This window comes from Rhinolophus sinicus, linkage group LG11 (genome assembly GCF_036562045.2).
Source record: "Rhinolophus sinicus isolate RSC01 linkage group LG11, ASM3656204v1, whole genome shotgun sequence".
Classification (NCBI taxonomy): Eukaryota; Metazoa; Chordata; class Mammalia; order Chiroptera; family Rhinolophidae; genus Rhinolophus; species Rhinolophus sinicus.
In genome coordinates, this window is record NC_133760.1 from 3526676 (window position 1) to 3549153 (window position 22478).

The following is a 22478-nucleotide window of genomic DNA, read 5'->3' on the forward strand; positions in this document are numbered from 1 at the left end:
ATGGATTGGAAGAATCAACAGAGTTAAAGTGGCCATATTACCCAAAGCAATGTACAGATTTAATGTAATCCCCATGAAAATCCCTATGGCATTTTTAAAAGAAATAGAACAAAAAATCATAGATTTGTTTGGAACCACAAAAGACCCCGAATAGCCAAAGCAATCTTAAGAAAAAAGAACAATGTGGGAGATATCACACGCCCTGACTTTAGCTTGTACTGCAGGGCAACAATAATCAAAACAGCAGGGTATTGGCAGAAAAACAGACACATAGACTAATGGAATAGAATTGAGATCCCAGAAATAAAACCACATAAATATGGACAGATAATTTTTGACAAAGAAGCAAAAAACATACAATGGAGGAAAGACAGCCTCTTCAATAAATGGTGCTGGGAGAATTGGATAGCCATGTGCAAAAGAATGAAACTGGACTGCTATCTGTCACCATGTACCAAAATTAATTCAAAAATGGATCAAAGACTTAAGCATAAGACCTGAAACAATAAACTGCCTAGAAGAAAACATAGGTACTAAACTTATGGACCTTGGGTTCGAAGAGCATTTTATGAATTTGACTCAAAGGCAAGGGAAGTAAAAGCTGAAATAAATGAATTGGACTATACCAAACTTAAAAGCTTCTGCATAGTAAAAGAAACCATCGACAAAATAAAGAAGCAACCAACTGAATGGAAGAAGATTTTTGTAAACAGTGCCTCCAATAAGGGCCTAATATCCAAAATATATAAGGAACTCATACAATTCAACAAGAAAAAAACAAACAACCCAATTGAAAAATGGGCAGAGGACCTGAAGAGACATTTCTCCAAAGAGGACATACAAATGGCAAATAGACATATGAAAAATGCTCAACATCACTAATCATCAGAGAAATGCAAATCAAAACCACAATGAGATATCACCTCACCCCAGTCAGAATGGCTATCATCAACAAGACAAATAGTAGCAGGTGTTGGAGAGGCTGTGGAGAAAAAGGAACCCTCATACATTGTTGGTGGGAGTGCAGACTGATGCAGCTGCTATGTTAGGCAGTGTGGAGGTTCCTCAAAAAATTACGAATAGAATTACCATATGACCCAGCAATACCTCTCCTGGGTATCTACCCAAAAAATCTGAAAACATTTAGAGATAAAGACACGTGTGCTCCAATGTTCATTGCAGCTTTATTTATGGTGGCCAAGACATGGAAACAACCAAAATGTCCTTCGATAGATGAATGGATAAGGAAGTTGTGGTATATATACACAATGGAATACTATTCGGTGGTAAGAAAAGATGAAATAGGACCATTTGTGACAACATGGATGGATCTTGAGATTATAATGCTAAGCGAAATAAGTCAGACAGAAAAAGCAGAGAACCATGTGATTTCACTGATATGTGGTACATAAACCAAAAACAACCAAAGAACAAGACAAATTAGAAACAAAAACTCATAGACACACACAATAGTTTAATGGTTACCAGAGGGCAAGGGGGGAGGAGGGTGGTAGATGGGGGTAAAGGGGATCAAATATATGGTGATGGAAGGAGAACTGACTCTGGGTGGTGAACACACAATGGGATTTATAGATGATGTAATACAGAATTGTACGCCTAAAATCTATGTAACTTTACTAACAATTGTCACCCCAATAAACTTTAATTAAAAAAAAAAGAAAGATTAATTTTTCTAAGTGGTGAACTATAAGGATTGATTTTTGTAATTTTTTTGTTTTAATACAATTTCAGTTGTAAAATTGCAAGAATGGTACAAGGCACACATGTATACACTTCCCTACATTTGCTAATTGCTTACAATTTCCCCATTTATCATTCCCTCTCAACATATGTGCACATAGGTTTATGTGCATCTGAACTTTTATGAACATTAGCTTAAATCGGAAATATTTTGTCACTTTACTAAGAATTCCATGCATATTTCCAAAAAATAAGAGCATTTCCTCATATAGTATGATTATCACAATCAGAAAATTAAAAATTTATAAAACACTATTATGTAATTAATAATTTTAAAATTTCATCATCTACCCCAATACAGTTCCTTATCAGTATTTTCTGTCAATCTAGGACTAAATCCAAAATCACACATTTTATTTATTTGTCCTGTCTTTTTAGACTCCTTTATGCTGTAAATCTTCATTCTTCTTCATTATCTAGAGTCCAACCAGTTCATGTTTCTCTAATAAAACTCAATAATTCATCTTTTTCCCTGGATTTGATTTGCTATATATTTTGCTAAGGATTGTTTTATTTATGAATTAGGATTATGTTATGTATTAGTTTTTTCTTGTACTCATTAGATTTTGATATCAGAGTTATGTTACCTCATGTCGCGTCCAGCGCAACACAGGCTGTGGGGAGGTGAGAAGAGGCGGCTTTGGGTTAAGCTATAAGAAAGAAGCAGAGACTCAATGCAGTTAAATCTCAGAGGGCCAAATCAGACCGACTGACGGTATTTATTGATTACACACAAGGAAGTTACATTGTTTAAGACATGGTCTGTGAAACTCAACCACTACGTCAGAAAATGACTTCAAACTGAAATTATTTGTCCCAAAACAGCCGAAGCATATAGTCCCATGATGACTAAGGTGTGGTATGCACCTCCCTGGGGGACAAAGTCTCTCGTGGTAAAACAATTCCATGAGCTGAGCAGACAGAGATTGATCTTATCGCTCTAAAGACTTCTCTCACAATTAGGTGAGAGGGAGTAGCAAGAGTCAGCAGCAGCTTTTCTCAAGCATGGGAGAAGGGGAGGCAAGGCTCTTTCCCAGATGTTCCAAGGCAGCTCATGGGGGTCTCAATGGGGTTCCGTCTGGCTTGAGTTGTTCCCCCCGTGGGGAATCTTACTCGTCTTTGACTGCAAACCCTTCTTCTGGAGACCAAACAGAGAGACACAAGGTGTAACAAACTTAGTCCCAGAGAAGCACAGTCCCACAGACTCTTCTTTCCTTAAGGAAAGGTGCGGGGGGACAAACAACTAGGCTGTTGTGTGACCACAACCTCATAAAATGAACTAGGAAGAATTTGATCTCTATTTTCTAAAAGAATGTATTACTATGGTATTAGTCTTTAAATGTTTAGTAGAATTCGTTAGTGGAACCAATCTGGTCTTCAGTGTTTGGGTATTTGAGTAATTAATTTTTTAAATGAATTTGTTTCTTTCATACATATGAGTCTATTGAAATATTTTTCTTCCATGTGAGTTTTGTGAATTTCTTTTCAAGAAATGTGTGCATCTCACATATGTCACCATATTTGTTGGCATACAGTTATTTAATACCCCTAATTTGTATTGTCTCTTATTGCTGCTTCATTATCATGGTAATATGATTTTTCTTTTATTTACCTTGTCAGTCTTCCTAGGTGATTATCACTTTAAAAATCTATTTAAGAACAATATTTGGTTTGGTTAATGCACTTATGGTTATATCACATACCTATTAAATTTATTTTATAAATATTATTTACTCTAGAAAACTTTGAAAGCACATAATATAAGCATTTTTAAAATCAGCCCAAATCACAATAGCCAATTGAAAAAATACTGAATTCTGAATGAATAGATTTAAACCTATTGAAGTCATTTTATTAGTTATATAACATGCTTTTAAAACTCAGTTTTATATTATGAACATTTTAGCATATATTGAAAATATTATGCAAGAATAATATTTTTCTTACAGGTCATGTTTTTCTTTTCAACATGGATTTTGAATGTGAAAGTGCAACCATATTAAAGTAGACAGATGACAAAGTTACCTTGGAGTCAAATGAAACAGTTGATTGGGTTGTGTGATTTCTAAGTTCCTCTTCAGATTTATATCCTTAAATACAACCTCAGTGTTGACTTGGGTCTTGGGGTTTGTGGTTTGTTTAAAATCTCTAAACCTAAGAGCTGGAAAACTGGCAGTGAAAAGTCAAAGAACATCACAGTCCCAGAGGCCACATGTGTGGGTCAGGACCAGGGAGACTCAGGGATCTTTGAACCCATCTGTGTAAGGTCCCTAGGAAGTTGAGTAGTAGGGCATCTGTGGGAGGTAGGCAGTCCTTAGAGGCATGTGACTTTGGTGGGGCTTCCAGGGCTCAGGTTTCCCTGTACCCCTGCTCAGCTCTGGAGCCAGGTGACCTCAGATGACTGCGTTATCTCTAGGCCTCAGTCCTCAGTGCTGACTGTTACCATCTGTGTGACCCTGGGCAAGAAAACCTTCCTGTGCCTCATTATTATTACCCACCATTCAGTCTTTTCTTCCACTAAGCAGCTTTTGGGAAAGTTTTAAAACCCTAATTTAGACTGTGTCTGTCACAACCCTCCGTGGTTTCCCATCCTGAGAATTACGATACAACTTGTCAGCCTGCCAGTTCAGGCGTCACTCCTAACACTCTGTCAAATGTAAATGGAATCACACTCTGTCAAATGTAAATGGAATCACTGCGAGAGCAACTGTCTTGCATGTCTCATGCCTGAAACCTTTGGAATATTAAAATAGCGACACAGCCTTTCGACTGGGCCTAAGCAACCCTGCACTCACACAGAACTGTTTGTAAAGATAACAAGAAAGCAGATATTATGAATACTGGACTGATGATTACTAGACTGTAAATTAAAAATATTGTTCAGAATTGACATCACTGTCTTCTGTCATTTGCACCCATAGAAATGCCTTCCATTGATTGAATTGTTTCCTCCTCTCTTCATAAATACCCTTTGCCTTGGTCACCTAATGGGAACACTATTTGTGCTTCTGCCTAAAACAATGCTTCTAGAATACCTGTTCTTTTTTTTAAAATCTTAAATAAATGCTTCTTGTTGCTCACTTTGAAAGGCTTTTTATTCTTAGGTTAACAACACTATTCCCTGCAAACACAAGACAGATCCCAGGTTCCCAGATCATCCCGGCCCAGTCGTCCTTTCACATCTATACACGGCAAGCCCCTCTGCCTGTAACCCTCTCCCACATCGGATGTCACCCACGAGCGCCTCACCGTCCAGGACGCTGGGGCCTGGGCTGCAGGACATGAGCAGGCGCCCCGCACCCGGGGCTTTTGGGTTCGGATGGGGTGAGGACAGTGATGGCCCGGGGGAACCATATTCACCTGAGCCAGGACCCTCGGGGCGGGGCGGGGCGGCGGGGCAGGCAGGGCCTTCCCTGTCCCGGCCCTGGCCCGGGTCACCCTGGCGGTGTTGCTGAGCCTCAGAATGGACTGTTCAGAGGAAAAGTGTCCTCCTCTCAGCGCCTTCTCGGTACCCTCCTGCGGGTTCCGACCCAGAGCTCATCAGCCGAGATCGAATCAAAAGACCCGAAAACAATCAAAATGACCGTACGAGGAAGACGCCGGAAATACCACCACATTGAGACCCACAGGACTGGAAGTGCTGCTCTCCTGGGACCTCATGGTCTCCGCTATTTATGCCCGGCGCAGTGCCTTATGGGTAATGTAGTCCCCGCTGCTCACGGGCCGGGACTGGGGTATCAAGTACCTAAAGTACCTGAACACAGGCCCGGGTCCTGGCAGCCCGCTTTTTTCTCCTGCGCTGGGAGGGAGGGGCTTCATCCTTCCGCACCTGATTCGGGGTGTGGGCTGAGTGACCATCAGGGACGCTCGGATGCTCCCAGAGGATAAAGGAGTTATTTCAACTGCTCCCAGAGCTTCAGATCTACGTGGACTGTCACTCCAGAGTCACTCAGACACAAGGGCGTCCCTGAACCTGGAAGCGAGCAAATGTCATCTGACTGCTCCTAACGTGTCCATCGCCTGAAGCGTGCCTGAAGCGTTGGCGTCGGTCTCGGCGCTTCAGTGGCTGGGGTCAGGACAGGAGAGAACAGATTCCAGGCCGGTTCGGGTGGACCGGGTGCCACGCAGGGGTTTCGTCCGCGCGATGCCCGGAACCCAGGAGGCCGCGGCTAGGGCTGTAGAGTCCGGTCCACGTCCTGCCCTGCGGGCTCGTCTCCGTCCGGGGTCGCTCTGCATTCGGTCCCCACACGGGGACGCCAGCACCCTAGGAAGGCCTCCTTCAGGGCGGACACTCATTTATGGGTTCTGGGTGCTGGAAAGCTCTACTTCAAAATTTTCAGTCTCGGAGCTACTGTTCTCCGACCATCGGGCCACGAGCCGGTTCCACAAGGGACCCGGCTGGGAGGACCAGGGACTTGGCCTCTAGAAGACAAATGGGGATCCTACTTCTGAAATACAGCATTTGGGAGAGAAAATGAGCGGCGGGGAGCTTGGGAGGAGGAAAAGGATGGACACGAGAAAGACAAGGAACTCCCATGGGAAACTATATCTGTGAAAAGACCAGGGGGAAATTACATGTGAGATGAGGACACTGAGATCTGCAATATGACAGAAGGAAGCAGTGAACAAGAGTGGCTTGTGTTTCTTGTCAACCTTAGATTTTGCATCTCAAATATGGTTATTTTTCAGTTCTGAGAACCTTATGCAATGGCAGCCTGGAAAAGAGACGAAAAAAAAAAAAAAAGAAAACATAAAGAAAGAATGAGTTGCCCAAGTGTTAGAAATGAGCTTGTGTAAACTGGGGTAACTTATTTACTGCTTCAGTAAGCACGTGTTAAGCATGTATACAACACATTCTTTGTATATGAGATGCACAGGTGAAAGAACTGTCAAAGAAACTGCCTGCATGGAGCCAACGTTATAATCAAGAAATACAAACATTAGCCAATAACAAATAATGAATAAAATACAAAAAAATGTTGTAAAGTGATAAGTGCCTAGGGAGAAAAAAAAAAGGAGCCAGCTTAGAGGTGTGAGCAGGGAACAAGTGTAGGGCACAATGTAAACTGGGTGGTAATGGGAGAGCTCATTGACAAGTGGATATTTCAGGCAATGCTTGCAAAAAAGATGAAGGTACAAGCCATGTGGATATATTGCGTGTAATATTCAAGCACAGGAAATTGTCATATCCTAATTTTTCCTGCAACTTAGTGGTATATAAGGGGTTCCACCTCTGTTGTCCAGTGGCTAACTGTTTAATGATAAAGGGGAAAGAGAAGGAACATTTGGTTCTGACTTTCCCTAAATCACCCAAAGAATGGGTTCAATTAATATAAAAAAATTAAATACCTAATCTATGTGAATGGGCTCTCAGAAGTGCAGCTGCTTATCAGCACACAAAGGGTCTTGCACTTTTAATAAATCTTTTCAATAGTCAAGTATCTTTCAATATCTTACTTAAAAAATAATTCTAATTTTTCAAACTTTCTGTGACAGTCTTGTTTTCAGTGGTATGTTTTAAAAACATTTGATTAACATGGTCACAACAATTTTCGTATTTTCTTCTACAAGTTGCGTTGTTTGAGATTTCACTGTATCCATTTTGATTAAAATTTTGGACTTGGTAATGCATGTGATAAATAGTCACAGAAAAGATGATTCAAGTTTAGAAAATGGCTAAATTTTGGGCAAAAGCAACTGGGAACATGATGATTTTACTTATAGAGATGGAAAAGACTGAGAGGGGGCAAGGGCTGGAAAAACAGCTCAGTTTCAGATACACTAAGATGCCCACCAGTGAGTCAAATAGGCAGGTCAGGTAAAAGTTAGAAATAGGAGTCTAGTGAAGCCATATGCACTAAAACATGGAGATATGTCCAACATATATAATTTCAGGGACGAAAGATTTTAATGTTCAGTCAATATAATGTCAATAAAATATTAGGTATGGAAAGGAATAAATGAATGGGAGCTATTTTAAATACTACAGGGCCCAGTGTTAGTAATTGCACATGCTTCAAGGTTGGTATGAATTCTTCAAACTTTCTGATGATGGCATAAACCCATGCAAACGAGGATGCAGTATTGTTGGTATCATGGGATTCTTGAGGTAGCTTTTAAAATCTTTTTTTTAAAAGTATACACCTAATTTAAAGTTGTAAAGGTTTTTCTTGCAACCCAATTGACTGGAAGAGGTAGATTGGGACACCCTAGAAATCGAGGTATTGCTCACAGGAGAGGCCACTTAGGACCACGAGGAGTTTTCCATTAAAGACCCAAAAATAGAGGGAAAAAAAGGGGGAAAAGGTCATGGACAGAGAAGACAAAAAGAAAAAAAAAAGGAAGAAAAAATGAAAAAATAAAAAAAATTGACCTGCCTACATATACAGGCCAGTCCAAAAAAAAATTAAAAAGAAAATAAAGTGTGGGGCTACTGTTGGGGCCCTCCCAACGAGAGTCAGCTGCCCAGAGGCATCAGCCTTCTCCCCTCTCCCCTCTCTTCCTCTTTTCAGCCAGAGACAGAAACTAAAACTATAGCTTCCAGTGGCTAAATGTATAAAATAGAAAACAAAAAAGAAAGGAAAAAGGCTACGACTTTAGGCAACTACAAATTGAAGGATAAAAAAGGGGGAACTTTTAATTTTTCATAACCAGCAAATGCCATATTTAGAAAACATAATACTGGTCCTCAGTTGCTTTTTGATGTAGAAAAGACAACAATGTATACAAACAAACAAAAAGCCCCTAGATACAGGGGAAATATTTAAAATACAATATATATGTTATTGGTTATCCATCCGGTACCTCAACAATTTTTCTATCACACCCAATCATTGAAGACAAGATCTCAACTGGCTCCACCTTTCTCCAGGAGCACAGTTATGACAGTACATGGATGACATCCTATAGTTCTGTTTGGGTTCTTATGGCAACATATTCCTCATTTACCAATTTTTAAAAATCTCATTGATGCTGCTACTTACACATCAGCCCACCTCAAATGGGGCTCCCTCCAACAAAAATCTATCCATACGAAAATTAACAAGCACTCCTGTTAATGCATCTGAGTCTCCTTCACTGTAGAGGCTTTGACAACCTCTTCTCATGACTTCTGGAACCTCTGGACAACGTCTGAGGTTTTGGTTACTCAAGAGCTTCTCATGAAAGAAACTGTCCCTCTCAACCTCTTGCTACACACCATTAAAATAGCAATTACTGCCTACAATACTTGGTTCCCCTAAAAATAGATGCTCTCACAGACCTGAGCCTGTGACTCTCCATTCCGGCTGCCCATAATGTTTCTCTGGTCAGGGAAACAGCACCCTATAAGCTCGGCATAGCTACCAAGGCCTCCTTAAGACAGAACAGAGCTTAATCTGGGCATTCTGGCATGTTTCACTTGCAGGAGAATGTGACATCTTCTATTCTTAGTCCTTCGCCGTATGCCATGGTGCTGGAGGAGGTCACCTCTCCCTTAAAACCCCTTGGCTACCTGGAAAACCCCTTGAGATTAACTGAGTGAAGAGCAATGACAATTTGTGGACTATACAAATGGCACTGCTAACCATCATACATGATGGAACTTGATAGAATGGAACCATGTTCCATCCCTTAACCAGGATGTCCCAAATAATAAACAGGTCCTAAACAACACACTTTAGCAAACATCAGGCACTCATCAGACTGGAGGCCCTGGCCAAAAAATAGACCCATCTTCACATTTATTATAAACAGATGGGCAATTGCCTAAAAATTGTCTTCTTCAAGGTAAAGGACTCTAGGAATGTTGTCCCACAGATATCCAAAGTATAAACCAAAATCAAAATACATACAATAAGAGCACAATACAGGACACTCCTATTCCCTTTGGCCTTGTAGACATTACTAGTAATAACAAAGATACACATTTTACTTTCAGAACACACAATACTGGATCCCTGAAAAGAACATTAAACAGAACTTTCATATCCCTAAATGGTCTCCAATCGCTGGTTTAACTGAGAAAAATAACGGTCACCTCGTACAACTCTTTTCAAAATTCCAGTCCATCAAATAGACCCCTAAATGGGTCTCTATTTTGCTCCAGATCTTAACTTATCTTAATAAATTTTCAATCATGCCCCAATTGTATAAGGGATGGAAGCTAGGACAAGGGAGGTTATTATCTTGGGACCAAAAACCATACAGTGTACCCCTGGCCAAGAAGCCACTCATCTGATATGGAACCCATTTAAGCTAAAATTCCATAAAAAAATAAAAGCTGTCAAGTGCATCTTCACACCATCCTGTTGATTGTTGGTCCAATTGCTATACCACTGGATGCATGATTACAATATGGAGGCCCAAATTCCCAGGGAAGACATTGTGTCAATCAAACATACCAAATGCTGTGACCCACATGAACCCAGGTGTGTATCCACTTGGAATGGATACCCTAGTCCCACAGCACAGATGACATTACCGCAATCCAAAACGTCACTGGACACAGCTTCATCCTGGACACTAAAACCACCACAGTGACACCCAAGGTCTACGTCTCTTAAGGCATAAATTGGACACAGGTCATTTCTTTATTTTTTCCTTTACTACTAGGCATTCTATTGTGTTTCTGAGCTTGCTGGGTGATCCATGGAGCTTGCCTGTGATCCTTCTATATTCCTCATCACTCTCTACCGAAACACATACTCCTACACTCCCAAGCCCAATGTGGAATCTGATAGTGTTTACTATGATCTAGGCCATTCTAATGATAAATGGAGATTAGTGATTTCCCCAGGAGGCACATGACTCATATCAGTCAACCCATCCACCTCTTGGCAAGAGGATCCCTCCCTCCCCAGAGCCTTCTACTATCCACCTCTACATATGCCCTACTCCTTCCCCTTAGATATACACAAAATTATACTTCTATTTCAGGGACTAAAGTCATACTTTAATGTTCAGTCTGTGACATGCCAATACAATATTACAGGATGGAAAAGACCAAACAAACAGAAAGATGAGGAGTATTTAAAATATTGCAGGGCACATTATTAGTAATTGTATAAGTACCAACGATGGTATGAATTCTTCAAACTTTATAATTGCATAAACCCATGCAAAGAAGGATAGAGTATGTGGGTGTCATAGGATTCCTGAGGTGGTAACTTTTAAAATAGTCTCTTAAAATATATGCCTAAGTTAAGGTGGTGAAGATTTCTGTTGCAAGCCAATTGACCATGAGAGGTAGAATGTCTTCTGAGTTGCAACACAAGCTTCAAGAAATTTGCATTAAAAATAAATGTCAAAAGACAAGTCAATATCAATGTGTGTGGTTTTTTTAAAGATTTTATTGGCGAAGGGGAACAGGAATTTATTGGGGAACAGTGTGTACTTCCAGGACTTTTTTCCAAGTCAAGTTGTTGTCCTTTCAATCTTAGTTGTGGAAGGTGCCGTTCAGCGTCAAGTTGTCCTTTCAGTTTTAGTTTTGGAGGGCGGAGCTCAGCTCCAGGTCCAGTTGCCGTTGCTAGTTGCAGGGGGCGCAGCCCACCATCTCTTGCAGGACTCAAGGAGTTGAACCGGCAACCTTGTTGTTGAGAGCCCACTGGCCCATGTGGGAATCGAACCAGCAGCTTTCAGAGTTAGGAGCACGGAGCTCCAACCACATGAGCCACCAAGCCGGCCCTCAACATTTTACCAACATATTTTTTCAATGATTATGATCCATAGTTTGCATCTACACAGAAAAATTGAAGTATAAAATAGAGAATGACTCAAAATGTATAAGGTCATTGATACTTTCAATGAATATATTATATCCTCATATTAGTCAGATCTTGTTTTTTATCATTCAGTTTTACATCATTATTTCTGTAATAGACAGAGTGCTCATTATTCATTTTCTTTTTTAAATTCAAATTATAACAATAAAGTGCTATAGTGTTATTAGTAAAAATAAGTAAAATTTTTAATTAAATATTTTTAAATTAAAATATTTTATAAATAATTTGTCATAAGGAGTACTGCTATTTTCACTCACCTGATTGAATCCGTTCACTGTCCTTTCATTTTTCTCAAACAACAGTTCAGATTTCTTGGCTGTACTAAGCGTTTATCCAGAACACTATTTTCTGCTTTGTTCCCAACTCTCAGTACTCCCAACATTCAGGATTCATCCCCATCCCATTGGACTGCACATGTTTTCCCTACATAAGTCTTTCCAAGTGATTTTTCTCCAGTCAAAAAGATGAACTCAGAAGTACTTTGAGAATATATTTAAATAAAACTAAACAAACTAACAAAAACCGTTCCTGGAATCTTTATTAAGGCCAAAGTACTAGACTTCCCTGAGGCCATATACTGAGGAATTTCCCTTCATTACACTATTTTTAAATGTCCTGATGTTTTCCGTGGAATAGTTGGAATGAGGAATCTTTTTTCATTATATACATGATGTTCATTTTTAGCTTCATAGTAAGATGGATGCAAGCGGGGACGTTACTGCCCTTATTTATAACATATTCCTGACTGTAAGATGCCCTGGACATTAACAAATGTTGAATTGAATATCTGAATGACACAGACTCCTGGGCCTACAACCAGATTAGGAAACTGATTTGCTTGCCCTGCAGGCAAAGCAGAGCTGAGACATATGGGTGTCACTGATGATGAGCACAAAGGGGAAGAAGACTGGAAAGGATGATGCCAGAAACACAGAGATGTTCACCATCCACAGGCCTCAGTTTGTAGCTAGAATCATCCAAATTATCAAAATGACGTAGGCTGAATAAAAGGTAACAAAAGAGCTCATCAGGACCAGGATGGTGTGTGTGGCTCTGGCCTCATGGGATGGTCTGGGGGAGAGTCAGTTGCTGCAAATGTATTGGACTTGCTGCTTGTGTCTGTGCAGGACAAGGACTAGGGAGCCACTGGCTGAGACCGTGAAGCCTAAACTCAAAAAGTGAGGGAAAATATATGTGACTGCAGTTAACAAATCTAAAACACCCCCTTTCATATGTGAAGAACAGTATCCATAATTGTTGTTCACACTGAAGTTCTTCCCCTTCAAAGAACCTTGTACTACTATAGGGACACATGAATTTATCAAGAGATGCAGGATCCAGCAAAGGGAGCAGCAGAAGGCAATGCACGTTAGGGATCTAATCTTGAGGTCCATCCACCTCCAAATGCTGGGGTTCAGCTTAATGATCTGGAAGCCATTTAAGAGGCAGATGGTGTTGAAGGAAACTCCTATGGCCACACTGTGAAAATAGAAGACAAGTTTACATCCAGTATCATCTAGGAAATATCGCCATCCAAAAGCTGCCGTTGTCTGAGGGACACCTTTAGAGAAAAGAGCCAGGAAGTTGGCTGAGACCAGTTGCATGAAAATCAGGTCTGTGTGTCTCAAATTACATCCAGTGAGCAAAGCAAAATTATAAAGACAAAGGAAGTAGAGATTTCCCAGGAGGCCAATTCCTGTCTGAGTGAAGAACATAATCCCCATTTTCAAGATGACAGAATGCATCGTGTCAGTACCTACAGGGCACAGGTTTTAGTTGAAGTCAGAGGACTGAATTGTTAAACAAATAGAAGTAAATGTGTCACCATCAGCACATCCTTCAGTGTTTGAAACTTAGCCTCTCCCATATATTTTCACTTTCAGTGGGCTGTTAGAATTTTTGCTCATGTGTGCAAAGGCAATTCAATGAGGACCTGGATTTTAAACAGTCTTGGTTCACATCTCCAGGGTGAGTGGAGGGGCACAACGGCCCACCAGGGTTTTTACAGCTGTAGAGATGAGTGAGGGAGATTCCTGTGTACAGACACAGATTTTTCTCCATGATACAGTCTACATGAAAAAGGCAAGATACAGAACATGTGTAAAGGTATTTCTTAAGAATATAAATATTTAAATATAGGGGAAGTGATTGAATGGAACTAAAGGATACAGATGTAAACTAAGCTTTATAACGTAGTCTAAGTTCCATTTTTGACATGTAGAAATATAAATATATCACATAATTATTGAAAACCATCAATAAAAATCATATATCAAAATCCATAAAATACAAAGTTAAATGAAAAAAATTAACCTGAGGGTCTATCAGCATGGTATTCTATGTGCACTTGTAAGAAAAATGTCAAGTTCCTAATAAACAGAGGCATAGATGAAGGCAGAAATGCCTGAAAAGAAATAGGAAACTGTTGCACATATCCACTTTTTGCAAATTATACTGGCATTAATAATTTGAAACATATTAAAAAGACTATTAACATAATTGGTAAATAAAACTTTCAGTATAAGACAAAAGATTATATATGCATAAAATAAAATTTTAAATAAAGTCTACAATCATATATTTGGGAAGAAATAATGCATGTAATATATAATTTAAAAATACAGAAGGAGCGGAATGGAGACGCGGCCCGCATCTGCGGAGGTGGAAACGCGGCCAGCATGTGGCATCCGCAGCTGCAGAGACGCAGGGGATCCCAGGACGGAACAGAGAACACAAAAGCTAGGAGGTGGGCTCTTTCCCTGCATCCCACAGCTGATCTCTCCCGCTGAGAGGGGAAATATCCAGCATTTGAGGCAATAACCTCAGTGAGACCTCCAGTTGGGGCCCTAGGCAGGACAAATGATACAAACTCCATACCTGGGCCCCTCCCCCCCACCGCTCTTCCAATCCTACCCCCGCCCTTCCAGAGACTTAAACTGGCCCCTGAACTGAGGAGTAGTGTCGGATTACAGAGGAGCCTTAGTGCTCAGGTTCTAGGGAAGACAGCCATGCAGCTCTGACCCAGGGAAGAGGCTGGGAAGAGTGTGATTTTTGCTGGGCTAGGAGAGAAGAGACTCCTCCACCCCCAGCCACCAACTTTTCTGGCCTTTGGGAAGAGTGTGACACGGCTGGGCTGGTAGAGAGAAGACCCCTCCATCCCCAGCCTCCACCCTTTCTGGCCTGCCTAGGGCGGGGCAATTACAACTGCAGAGGCACTCCCAGGGATCAGCAGTAAGTGGCAGACGCAGCTCTGGGCTTTCAGCAGCTTAGAAACCTCCCGCCGCCCCCCCCCCCCCCACACACACACACAGAAGAAGTGCCCTAAGACTCAGGAGAACTGGACACAGGAAACTACCATCCAGACCCCTCAGCCCCACACATCTAAATCTTCAGTTCCAACGTCACTCTGGGCACCAGCTGACTGGCTCTACCTGCACAATACGCAGAGGACTCTTTGGCACAGCAGAGGACAATCTGGAGATTACTTGGTGGGCTTAAGCCAAGACTGGTGCTGCTTTTTGTTTTGTTTCGTTTTGTTTTGTCTTTATTTCTTTGATATCTTTGCCTGTGTTGAGTGGGGGTTGTCAATTGTTTTTACATGTGAAGGTATTTGATTTTTTCTTTGTTGTTGTTGTTGTTATTGTTGCTGTGCTTGGTGATTTGCTTTGTTCTGAAATTGCCCTACCAGGGCCCAGCTTAAGAGGCACAAGATTCAACACACCCAGAGGTCAACTCCAGACCAAACCAGAGTACTACCGGGTTTGACCTACAAGTGACACACCAGAGGGAATTCTCCACAGGCACAAGAGCCCATAGAGGCCAAACCACATTTAAGTGGTCAGCCCTCATGCAGCAGAACACCCTGAGGTGGGCAGAGCCAAGTCTCACAACTAGTCAGCCTAGGAGTTAACCCCACCTACTCACAAGCAAAAAGCAATTAAAGATCTTCTTTATCAGGACAATATATACAACACAAGAGTCACCTTTGGAGCACATGCAGAGGAGAAGAACGAAGTAGTGCAAGTCAAATATAAAGGACACATTATACATAAGATAACCCAGCAAGAACTAAGAACTCAAGGGGATCTACCTAATACATCGAAGCAAACACAGAGAGTCAGCCAGAATGAAAAAACAAAGAAACATATCCCAAATAAAAGAACAGAAGAAATCTCCAGAATTGGAACAAAATAAAACAGAGGTAACCAACCTATCAGAGATAGAGTTCAGAACACTGATGATAAGAATGTTTAAGGAGCTTAGAGAGGACATCAAGAAGGATGTAGAAATCATAACGAACAACCAGTTAGAACTAAAGAACACAATTACTGAAATAAAGAACTCACTTGAACGAATTAACAGCAGGTTACATGAAGCAGAGGATCGAATCAGCGCCTTAGAAGACAAGTTAGCAGAGATCACCCAAACAGAACAACAGAAAGAAAAAAGAATAAAAAACAATGAAGATGGTTTAAGAGACCTCTGGGATAACATCAAGTGCAACAACATGCTCATCATAGGAATACCAGAAGGTGAAGAGAGGAAGCAAGGGATTGAGAACATATTTGAAGTAATAATGTCAAAAACTTCCCTAACCTGATGAAGGAAACCAACATACAAGCCCAGGAAGTGCAGAGAGTTCCAACCAGGATAAACCCAAACAGGTCCACACCAAGACACATTATAGTTAAAATGGCAAAGGTTAAAGACAAAGAGAGAATCCTAAAAGCAGCAAGAGAAAGACAGAGGGTTACATACAAAGGAACACCCATAAGACTATCAAATGACTTTTCTACAGAAATATTGAAGGCCAGGAGGGAGTGGCAGGAGATACTCAAAGTGATGGAAAACAAAGGCCTACAACCTAGATTGCTTTATCCAGCAAGGCTATCATTTAAAGTTGATGGAGAGATAAAAAGCTTCCCAGAAAAGAATAAGCTAAAAGAATTTATTACCACCAAGCCAGCACTGCAAGAATTCTAAAAGGACTTCTGTAAATAGAAGAAAGATGAAAAAAATCTAACTACAAATTTAAAAATGGCAATAACTATGTACCTATCAATAATCACTTTAAATGTAAACAGATTAAATGTTCCAATCAAGAGACATAGAGTGGCTGGGTGGATAAGAAAACAAGACCCTTGTATATGCTGTATACAAGAGACTCACCTCAGATCAAAAGACACACACAGGCTGAAAGTGAAGGGTTGGAGTAAGAGATTTCATGCAAATGGAAATGAGAATAAAGCTGGAGTTGCAATACTTATATCTGACAAAATAGACTTTAAAATGAAGAACATATTAAAAGGCAAAGATGGGCACTATATAATAATAAAGGGATCAAACCAACAAGAGGACATAACCCTAGTAAACATCTATGCACCCAACATAGGAGCACCTAAATATATAAAACAGATATCAACAGTAGCACTATCATGGTAGGGGACTTCAACACACCTCTGGCAACAAGGGACAGGTCTTCCAGACAGAAAATCAATATGGAAACAACAGACTTAAATGACACATTGGACCACTTGGATTTAATCAATATTTTCAGAGCATTTCACCCCAAAGCTGCAGAATACACGTTCTTCTCAAGCGCACGTGGAACATTTTCCAAGATAGACCATATGTTAGGCAACAAAACAAGTATTGATAAATTTAAGAAAATTGAAATCATACCAATTGTCTTCTCTGACCACAGTGCTATGAAATTAGAAATGAACTACAGGAAAAAAACTGGAAGACACACCAATTCATGGAGGCTGAATAACATGTTACTAAATAATGAATGGGTCAACCAGGAGATCAAGGAAGAAATCAAAAGATACCTCGAGACAAACACAAATGAAAACACGACGACCCAAAATCTATGGGATGCTGCGAAAGCAGTCCTAAGAGGGAAATTCATAGCATTGCAGGCCTACCTAAAGAAACAAGAAACATTGCTAATCAACAGTTTAACTTCACACTTCAGGAATCTGGGAAAAAAACAGCAAAATAAGCCCAAAAGGAGTGCAAGGAAGGAGATAAAAAAGATCAGAGCAGAAATAAATGAAATAGAAACCAGAAAAACAATACAAAAGATCAATGAATCCAAGAGTAGGTTCTTAGAGAAGATAAACAAAATTGACAAACCTTTAGCCAGACTCATTAAAAAAAAGAGAGAGAGGACCCAAATTAATAAAATCCAAAATGAAAGAGGAGAAGTGACAACCGACACTGCAGAAATACAAAAAAATTTAAGAAATTACTATGAGCAACTATATGCCAACAAGTTTGACAATCTGGAAGAAATGGACAATTTTCTAGAGGTGTACAACCTTCCAAGGCTAACTCAAGAAGAAACAGAAAACCTGAGTAGACTGATTACCACCAGGGAAATGGAATCAGTAATCAACAATCTCCCAATAAACAAAAGCCGTGGACCAGATGGCTTTACAGGTGAATTTTACAGAACGTTCAAAAAAGAATTGTCACCTATTCTCCTCAAACTCTTCCAAAAAATCCAGAGGGAGGGAAGACTCCCAAACACTTTTTACGAAGCCACTATCACCCTGATCCCAAAATCAGACAAAGACACCACAAAAAAGAAAACTACAGGCCGATATCACTAATGAACATAGATGCAAAAATCCTCAACAAAATATTAGCGAACAGAATTCAGCAATACATTAAAAAGATCATACACCATGATCAAGTGGGATTCATCCCTGGTATGCAAGGGTGGTTCAACATCCGCAAATCAATTAATGTGATACACCACATTAACAAAATGAAAAATAAAAATCACATGATCATATCAATAGATGCAGAAAAAGCATTTGATAAAATCCAGCAGCCATTTATGATAAAAACCCTTAAGAAAGTGGGAATAGAGGGAACATATCTCAACATAATAAAGGCCATATATGATAAACCCACAGCTAACACCATACTCAATGGGGAAAAGCTAAAACCATTCCCCTTAAGATCAGGAACAAGGCAAGTTGCCCACTTTCTCCACTTCTATTCAACATAGTGCTGGAAGTTCTAGCCACAGCAATCAGACAAGAGAAAGAAATAAAAGGCATCCAAATCGGTAAGGAGGAAGTAAAATTGTCATTATATGCAGATGACATGATACTATATAGAGGGAACACTAAAGACTCCACCAAGAAACTATTAGAGCTGATACATGAATTTAATAAAGTAGCAGGATACAAAATTAATATTCAAGAATCAGTTGCATTTGTATATGCCAATAATAAAACATCAGAAGGAGAAATAAAAAAAAAAAATCCCATTTACAATTGCTCCAAAGACTATAAAATACCTGGGAATAAGTTTAACCAAAGAAGTAAAAGATCTGTACTCAGAAAATTTTAAGACACTGAAGAAAGAAATGAAAGAAGATACAAATAGATGGAAACACATACCATGTTCATGGATAGGAAGAATTAATATAGTTAATATAGCCCATACTGCCTAAGGCAATATACATATTCAATGCAATTCCTATCAGACTACCAACAACGTTTTTCACAGAAATAGAACATATAATCCTAAAATTTAGTAGGGCCCATAAAAGACCCCAGATAGCCTCAGCAATCTTAAGAAATGAGAACAAAGTGGGAAGTATAACAATACTTGACATCAACTTATACTACAAGGCTACAGTAATCAAAACAGCATGGTACTGGCATAAAAACAGACACATAGATCAATGGAAAAGAATAGAGAGTCCAGAAATAAATCCATGCCTATATGGCCATTTAATCTATGACAATGGAAGCAAGAATGTACGGTGGGATAAAGACAGTCTATTCAATAAATGGTGCTGGGAAACCTGGACAGACACATGCAAAAAAATGAAGCTGGACCACCTCCTTACACCATATACAAAAATAAATTCAAAATGGCTTAAAGACTTAAATGTAAGATCTGAAACCATAAAATTCCTAGAAGAAAATATAGGAAGAAACTTCACAGACATTACCCAGAGTAAGATTTTTACTGATATATCCCCTCTAGCGAGGGAAGTAAGAGAAAAAATAAACATGTGGGATTACATCAAACTAAAAAGTTTTTTCACAGCAAAGGAAACCATCAATAAAACAAAAAGGGATCCTACTGAATGGGAAAAGATATTTGCCAATGATATATCTGATAAGGGGTTAATATCACAAATTTATAAAAAACTCACTCAACTCAACTCCAAAAACACAAACAACCCAATTAAAAAATGGGCAGAGGACATGAAGAGACATTTTTCTAAAAAGGACATACAGATGGCAAACAGACATATGAAGAAATGCTCAACCTCACTAACCATCAGAGAAATGCAAATAAAAACCACAATGAGATACCACCTCACCCTAGTCAAAATGTTATCATCAATAAATCAACAAACAAGTGCTGGCGCGGATGTGGAGAAAAGGGTATGCTTGTGCACTGTTGGTGGGCTTGCAGATTGGTGCAGCCACTATGGAAAATAGTATGGAGGTATCTCAAAAATCTGAAAATGGAACTACCTTATGAGCCAGCAATTCCACTCCTGGGTATCTATCCGGAGAAATCCAAAACTCTAATTCAAAAATCTTTACACACTCCTATGTTTATTGCAGTACTATACACAATAGCCAAGACATGGAAACAACCTAAATGCCCATTGGTAGATGACTAGATTAAGAAACTGTGGTACATTTATATAATGGAGTATTACGCAGCCATAAAGAAGAAAGAAATCTTACCATTTGCAACAACATGGATGGACCTAGAGAACATTATGTTAAGTGAAATAAGTCAGAAAGAGAAAGACAAATACCATATGATCTCACTTATATGTGGAATCTAAAGAAAAGAATAAGTAAATGAACTAATCAGAAACAGTTTTGGAGACATAGAGGAAAAACTGAGGGTTGCTAGATGGGCGGGGGGGTGGGGATAAGGGGGAAGGTGAGGGGATTAGAAAATAGTTGGTAACCACAAGATGGCCACGGGGTTTTGAAAATTAAGTTGGGGAATGTAGTCAATAATGTTGTGAATGTAGTCAATAATGTTGTAAAGACTTTGTAGGGTATCCGATGGGCACTTGTCCCATTTGGGAGATCACCTCAGGGATGATGTAGATGCCTGATCACTGCACTGTACACCTGAAGCTGAACAATTATGAATGCCAACTGTAATTTTATATATATATATATATATATATATATATATATATATATATATATATATATATATATATGTATGTATATACTTACAAGAAGCAGAGTACAGCATTAGGAATAGAGACAGTGGAAATGTAATGGCTCTGTGCGATGTCAGAGGGATAGTGGATGGGGGGTGGGGGGTTCACACAGTGTGAGGGATATAAATGCTAAACATCTAAGTATTACTTTGTCTTGTGTACCTGAAACTAATTTTAAAAAATTGATATACAAACATACAAAGTGACAGATACTCCAAAGAAACAGATGCAGACACAAAAGACCAATATCTCATGGCAATTTGAATATCATCTTAATAGACATCCTACAACTTTACAAACTTCAAAATGAATTGGGATTTCCACAGTTCTTTATCACAAATTATATTAGACAATGTAGCGACTTTTCTAGACTATTTCAATTTCCCATTCTACACAGAAATCCCTCACATTACTGTTCTGATAGGTAGCACCAGAGACATTGCTTTAACATTTCTACAGACAGGAGTTTCTTCCATCTCAAAACAACCTATTCTATGTCTCCCACCCATATATGCTTCCCTTCCCCTCCTCTCTCTTCCCCTCCTTCGCTTTCCTCCACTCCTTCCTCCTTCTCTCTCTTCCTCCTTCTCTCCCTCCTCCTTCTCTCTTCCTTCTTCCCACCATCACTTATATATCTTTCTCTCCAACTAGAGGTTTTCACTTGAATGTCTTACTGACCCAATATGACAAAGATATTGCACTTTGTTGAGAGGTGAACAGAGAGAAAGAGCAGGTAAACAGGTAGATGTGGTAGGTAAAGATGAGAGAGAATTATGTGCAGGAACTTACATGAAAAGAAAACCTAATGTGGGAGAGGAGAAATAAAAAATTGGTTTCACTTGATAGTCAAGAAGCAACATTGGAGAAGGGCCATGAAGATTTGGGTAGAAAAGAAAATCTACAGTAATTCCTCCCCTATGCATCTATCTCCATGAAACAACATTCCACTGTAAGATGGTAGAAAAGCATGGCTCTTATATAAGAAAACATAGCAATGTGGACAGAATCTCTTAGAATGTTCAGATGAGTTTGCTGTGTGATCATTTTAGGTGAAGAGAGAAAGTGTTCAGCTGTGGTCCTGGATTAAGCATTGGCTTTAGTGTTATAGGGACCATGAACTTTTCTTTCCCTGTAAAAATGACTACACATGTTGCTTTAGGAGATGACAGCATAAGCCATTTGCCTAAGATTTCATCTAAAGTAATCAATTTGTTTGACATTTGGATTTACTAAAAAAAAAAAAAAAAACATATGTATTTCCTACTTAGTTTCATTGAAAGAGTCTAGATATCATAAGCATGTCCATAGTAATGACCACCTAAAGTAATTAATTGTGATGCCTAAATGCCATTTCTCATGAATGCAAAGCAAAACTTGAAGACAAAGTGACATTACTGGGGGTGGGACAGAAAATATCCACAAGTCCCTAAAGCTTGTCAAACATAATAGTTAGCCACAGGTTTCCTTAAAGAAGCGTTGGTTTTTCCCCTGACATGGGAGATGGAATGAGTCTTGCCATTCTCTAAATGAATGTTAACATTCTTCTAGTAGGGACAGAAACTTTACAGACATATTACAGAATCCACTTTGTCCAACATATTCTTTCCCCCAAACAACAAAGCAAAAACAATTGCACATACAGCAATTGTCACTCAGACACCGGACATCGGCTCAGCAGCTGGGTGCCACCTTCTCTATATTACTGCTCGTCACTTGCCTGCAGC

The 22478-nt window shown here is 39.6% G+C and overlaps 1 protein-coding gene and 1 long non-coding RNA gene across 2 annotated transcripts; both read right to left on the minus strand.

Annotated features, from left to right (window-relative positions):
- Nucleotides 1–2436: 2436 nt before the first annotated feature.
- Nucleotides 2437–7150, minus strand: LOC141567613 (uncharacterized). Its single transcript, XR_012490414.1, has 2 exons — nt 5122–7150; nt 2437–2899 (listed from the first exon to the last, which is right to left on the minus strand). It is a non-coding gene; the product is annotated as an uncharacterized LOC141567613 (long non-coding RNA).
- A 5193-nt stretch (nt 7151–12343) lies between these two features.
- Nucleotides 12344–13267, minus strand: VN1R1 (vomeronasal 1 receptor 1). Its single transcript, XM_019711635.2, is given in 1 exon segment — nt 12344–13267. A coding segment is annotated over 1 exon segment (924 nt).
- Between the last annotated feature and the right edge of the window lie 9211 nt (nt 13268–22478).